The sequence below is a fragment of the Gasterosteus aculeatus genome, chromosome 1 (assembly GCF_964276395.1).
Source record: "Gasterosteus aculeatus chromosome 1, fGasAcu3.hap1.1, whole genome shotgun sequence".
NCBI classification, from domain to species: Eukaryota; Metazoa; Chordata; class Actinopteri; order Perciformes; family Gasterosteidae; genus Gasterosteus; species Gasterosteus aculeatus.
In genome coordinates this window covers 29,958,025-29,963,701 of record NC_135688.1, presented here as the reverse complement: position 1 = coordinate 29,963,701, position 5,677 = coordinate 29,958,025, and the positions used below count along the sequence as shown (strand labels likewise).

Sequence of the window (5,677 nt, the reverse complement as noted above, 5' to 3'; positions counted from 1 at the left end):
TTGATTTCTTAATTTAGTCATTTAATTGGCACAATGCATTTTAATCCAAGGTTTAATAATTAAGGAGCGCCGTCAATTACAATTTCCTACCTTCATATTGCAAAATCTTAATCGCCAACACAGCGTAGACATTAATTAAAATCAGATGTTATTCTTGAGTCAGGAAAAGTTGGTCTCAACAGCTTTATTTAGAAAAGGATGTAAAGGCACATCTCTCCCATCGGAGTCATTTCTTGAACGCCGTGGGATTGAGCGCAGACACACTGCCCAGCAGTAACATTAGTGTTTATTGAGTTTTACGTACAAGCAAACTGAACATTGACACTCGGCATGCTTCTGGAGGAGACTTTGAATCATGAACTGTTGGATTGAGCGAGAACTTTACCCCTTTCTTTAAAAACGGCTCAATTTATAAACAATACACCTCTGCTTTGTTTTTCCTCAATACTCTTCGCCCTCTTCATCTTCTTCAAATGAGTCCATGCCCACCTCTTCGTAATCCTTCTCCAGGGCGGCCATGTCCTCCCTGGCCTCCGAGAACTCCCCCTCCTCCATCCCCTCCCCCACGTACCAGTGGACGAAGGCCCTCTTGGCGTACATCAGGTCGAACTTGTGGTCGAGTCGCGCCCAGGCCTCGGCGATGGCCGTGGTGTTGCTCAGCATGCACACGGCCCGCTGCACCTTGGCCAGGTCGCCCCCGGGCACCACGGTGGGGGGCTGGTAGTTGATGCCCACCTTGAAGCCGGTGGGGCACCAGTCCACGAACTGGATGCTGCGCTTGGTTTTGATGTTGCTGATGGCGGAGTTGACGTCCTTGGGCACCACGTCGCCGCGGTACAGCAGGCAGCAGGCCATGTACTTGCCGTGGCGGGGGTCGCACTTCACCATCTGATTGGCCGGCTCGAAGCAGGCGTTGGTGATCTCGGCCACCGTGATCTGCTCGTGGTAGGCCCGCTCGGCCGAGATGACCGGGGCGTAGGTGGCCAGGGGGAAGTGGATGCGGGGGTAGGGCACCAGGTTGGTCTGGAACTCGGTCAGGTCCACGTTCAGGGCGCCGTCGAAGCGCAGGGAGGCGGTGATGGAGGAGACGATCTGGCTGATGAGCCGATTCAGGTTGGTGTAGCTGGGACGCTCGATGTCCAGGTTCCTGCGGCAGATGTCGTAGATGGCCTCGTTGTCCACCATGAAGGCGCAGTCGGAGTGCTCCAGGGTGGTGTGGGTGGTCAGGATGGAGTTGTAGGGCTCCACCACGGCGGTGGACACCTGGGGGGCCGGGTAGATGGCGAACTCCAGCTTGGACTTCTTGCCAAAATCTACGGAGAGGCGCTCCATCAGGAGGGAGGTGAAGCCGGAGCCGGTTCCTCCTCCGAAGGAGTGGAAGATCAGGAACCCTTGCAGTCCCGTGCACTGGTCAGACTGGGAGGAGGTCGTTACCATTAGAGGGTTTTAAACAAATGGTTATAGAGAGCGCGACATACAGGCGACACCCTCTGGGGGGGACCAGATACGTTTTAGGATCTTTTTCGTACCAGTTTGCGGATCCTGTCGAGTACGTTGTCGATGTGCTCCTTCCCCACGGTGTAGTGACCGCGGGCGTAGTTGTTGGCGGCGTCCTCCTTCCCGGAGATGAGCTGCTCGGGGTGGAAAAGCTGTCGATACGTTCCTGTACGAACCTCGTCTGCGGGGGGGAGAGGCGGACGTTTACGGTGGATACTGAACTGAGAAACTAACTTAAAAACTGAAGTGGGCGCGGCCAACAAAGCTTGAATCGGCCCGACATGTAAACGACGTGACGTCACAGATCCTCACCGATCACAGTGGGCTCCAGGTCCACGAAGATGGCCCTGGGGACGTACTTCCCGTTGCCGGTCTCGCTGAAGAAGGTGGTGAAGGAGTCGTCGTAGCCCCCTTTGGGCTTCTCGCTGGGCATCTGCCCGTCGGGCTGGATGCCGTGCTCCAGACAGTACAGCTCCCAGCAGGTGTTGCCCATCTGGACACCCGCCTGGCCAACGTGGACAGAGATACACTCTCGCTGGAGGAGGAGAAATGTTTTCCATTAAGGACTCCAAACTGAAATGATGAAAGGGATCGGAAGCTACACAGAAATTAAACCGGTTCTCTTTATGCAAATCAGAGCGGATCGCGTCATGCGCTGCCACCTCATTTTCACCACACTATTTGGTGGCCTCGACCTATCAGGTCAGACGTTTACGCCGCCATGACACCTCCGCAGTCAGCGGTCTAAATAAGTGGGGAGAGGTCATTAGCATGTACTCGTCATCGACTCGAAGGGGGCCAAAGGGCCTCCACTCCCTGCAGAGGTATTTGTGGGGACGTTTAGATGACGTGGGTGGAGCAGAGGGCGCAGGCTGACTGAAGCATGTCTGGTCGCATCATTTGGAAGAGAGATTGGGCCTGAGGGAGCTTATGGAACACAGTAGGTCTATTTGTGCCAAGTGGCCCTTCGGAAGGTTAAAGCCACGCAAGCGCCGTGTGAGAAACATTAGCATGTTAGCGAGTGAGCTATGGGGCAGCAGATGACCTCTGCCTCCTTTTAAAACAGGAACACGTGGGCCGGTGAAATAATCCCGTGGTTGTGAAATTCCCGCGATGGCGGCCTCTCTCTGACGGAGCAGCTCGACAGGTTCTCCTGGGCGCTTTGGGAGGAGACTTTCATACCGGTTTCATGTGGGCGACCTACTTTATCTGCATTTAGCCACGTCCCCTTCTGAGAAACGGTTTGCTGAGGACACCTGTGAGCTAAATGCAATTTTAACTTTAAGTTCTTTATCCTATCAGATGTATGCTTTATTCTGCATTATGTCCTCTGATAGAGAATTTCTTGCAGTTGGCTGAATGAATCAGCAGTTTTTCAGAAAGATAAGATTTCTGCCAAAAGTAATTCGATGGTTGATAAGCGGCTATGGGTGAGGTGATTAGAGCAGCTAGGTCATCTCCACCCAAACGGTGACCACATAACTTGGTTTTGGTTTTATGGTGTGCTTTTGTTTTGAAATCTGCACGCCCCCCCCCCCTCCCTCCCTAAATAGCTCGTGATGCGGAGGGGGGCCGCCGCATGGGAGCTGCCAGCTATTCTGAGTGGAAGCTGCGCACACAGCGCCATTCCCGCGCGCGCGCGCGCGCACTGCGGAACTCACGCGCTTCACCTGCAGAATAAAAACGACGCAGAAAGAAGCTTCCTTTTTACGGTTTCGTGCGCGTGAACCCGCAACAGGGCGTCAGGGGCGTGTGTGCGGGACAGTCCACTTCCGGTATCTCGCCCTGAAACTACGTCACAGATGACGTTGCGGCGTAGAAACACGGGACAGCTGACAAGAGGGGCTTTGTGTTGGGGAGTCGCTTTAGTTTGACAACTAGTGAACTTTAAGTTAAGGGGGGGGCGCGTGGCTTCGTCTTCTCGCCCTCTAACGTATTAATTAATTAATTAATCTCAACGTGCGTCACTAAAGTGAAGTGACTTTTTAAAAACGCTCTTCCGTGTTGAGTCACTAGCAGGAAGTGTCACATCTCAACTGCTGTCGGCTTTGGGCCCTCAGACGTTGCGACACACGCACTTGTTTGCTCCCACGCGGGGAACAAAGTTTAAAAGGGTGAAAGGGCTGAAGAATTAATGTAAGCTGCTGAAGGGGGGAGAAAAAAAAAGGTTGATCCAGGGCTTCAGGGGTTTAAATAATCACATGTCTGACCTCATGTTAAAACACAGGCCTCAGATTGGTTTTGGGCTTCAGGTGTGACGCTGCAGACACGCAGCAGCTTTCGGCCCGATGGCGCAGGCCGGCAGGAATAGAAAAGTAAAAAAAAAAAACACACGCGCGCGGCCTGCGGAAGCCACATCAGCACCGCCCCAGAAAGTAGGGCCCCGCTGACACGACACATGGAAAGAGTTAACCGTCCCCCGCAGGATTCCCCCCACCGAAGCGCTCTGAGGAGCTTTCCTTTAAGGCATTTCTAAAAATGGTATTATTTTTAAATCGTTACATAGGAACAGTCGACATGTTGCTTTTGGATCAGCCCCGGGCCGCCGAAGAAGCAATAAAAAAAAAAGGCAAAAGCCGAGGCTCGAGTTTTTGGAGGGAAACTACGCAGATGCAACAGGAAAAGTACGACTTGCTGTTTCCTGTGACGAACTCCGGACGGGAACCGGCCGCTTCCCTCCGCGCGTGACCTCATAACAACCGTCGCACCAATACTCACCATTATGACGATGATCCGATTGTCCTTTGGAAGAGAGGAATTCAAAGACGCAGGCTCTCACAGGTCACCTATAATGAGATCTCTGTGAGTGAAGTCCCCTCACAGTGTGACGCACACTGCTTTATAGCCACTGCAGAGGGAGGAGCCGGAAGAGGAGGCGCAGGCTGAACTTGGCGCTTCCGGCTGCACCCTTTCACAGTAAGAGCAGCGTCCATGTTTAAGAGAGAGACTCGTCTTACTTTCTACTTAGTGATAAAAACATGTATTTGACGCCTGGCGTTACTTTTTGGATTACAAGCACGTTGATCAGATTAAAAGGACGTGACGCATCATTACAGACGAAATTATTCAAAATACGCAGCAGCAGACTTTAGAGATTTTACTTTTACAGTCCTGCGTACTAAATGTTTGCATAAAAGACCTTAGGAAAAGTACAAAATGTGAACTGTAGTGGAGTAATAAGTATTTTAATGCGCTACTCGAGTAAGTATACTCTATTGCACTTCTGCACAGCATTATCTTAAATTAAGCAGAAGTAATGGCTCCTACAAGAACAATATTACAAAAGTAAAGTAGCAGCCGAGTACCGTTTATTATCACCTTTACCGATGTAAAATATATAAATACTTCTTTCATGGCTTTATATTTAATAATCAAACTAATAGCGCAAGGCACAAATTAATTAGGAGTGCATATTTATAACAAAAAAAGTTGATTACTGACCGGGCTCCGGATTGCTCAGCAGAAGGGTGGAGTTGAAAAATGCTATTGCATTGTGGGAAATTGAGGAATAAGGGGCGCTTTCTTACCTAACGGGATAACGTTAAACTACAATTGTAATAAGTAAATTAATCTATTAAAATACATTATACTCGGGCAAATACTCGCGTATTTAAGCACACAGATGTTGTGCTTTGTTTGAACTCACGCATTCTAAAAAAAGTTGATTTAAATAAAGAGATTCTCTCATTGGATTTTAGCTGAAACGGCAATTCGGATTTCCGCCACTAGATGGAGCCACTCTCACTATAATTCGGTGTCCAGGTTGTCTTCCTCAATCATTCCCCTCACTGCAATCCATGTTTAGGTCATTTTAAAGAAGTTTGTCACAGATTTTGTTTCTTTTGCATGACATCTTAAAACGTTTTTTCGACTCCTTTATTACCATCTCGAAAGGAATTAGGTTTTTTCATACAGACAAAACACAAGTCAGATCAGGAATCAGGATCAGGAATCAGGAAACATTTATTACCAAAATATGCCAAACATACAAGGAATTTGTCTTGGCGGTTGGTGCGCGACAGTAGACAGACAAGACAGCAGTGCACAAGTAATAATATAAAGTAAAATGAAATGCTAATGCAATGGGTTAGTAGAATAGTTAGTAGATGAACACCGAGGATAATGCGCAACGACAATCAATAGTCATAATAGGCATAATGACAATATAACAATATTTAAA

The 5,677-nt window shown here is 49.4% G+C and overlaps 1 protein-coding gene across 1 annotated transcript; it reads right to left on the bottom strand.

Moving 5' to 3' along the window:
- Positions 1-169: 169 nt before the first annotated feature.
- LOC120817189 (tubulin alpha-1C chain) lies at positions 170-4,407 on the bottom strand. The gene is made up of 4 exons (XM_040173099.2): positions 4,216-4,407; positions 1,810-2,032; positions 1,530-1,678; positions 170-1,416 (listed from the first exon to the last, which is right to left on the bottom strand). Exons 1-4 carry the CDS (start codon positions 4,216-4,218, stop codon positions 442-444), a joined length of 1,350 nt encoding a protein of 449 aa, XP_040029033.1. The 5' UTR covers positions 4,219-4,407; the 3' UTR covers positions 170-441.
- Positions 4,408-5,677: the final 1,270 nt, after the last annotated feature.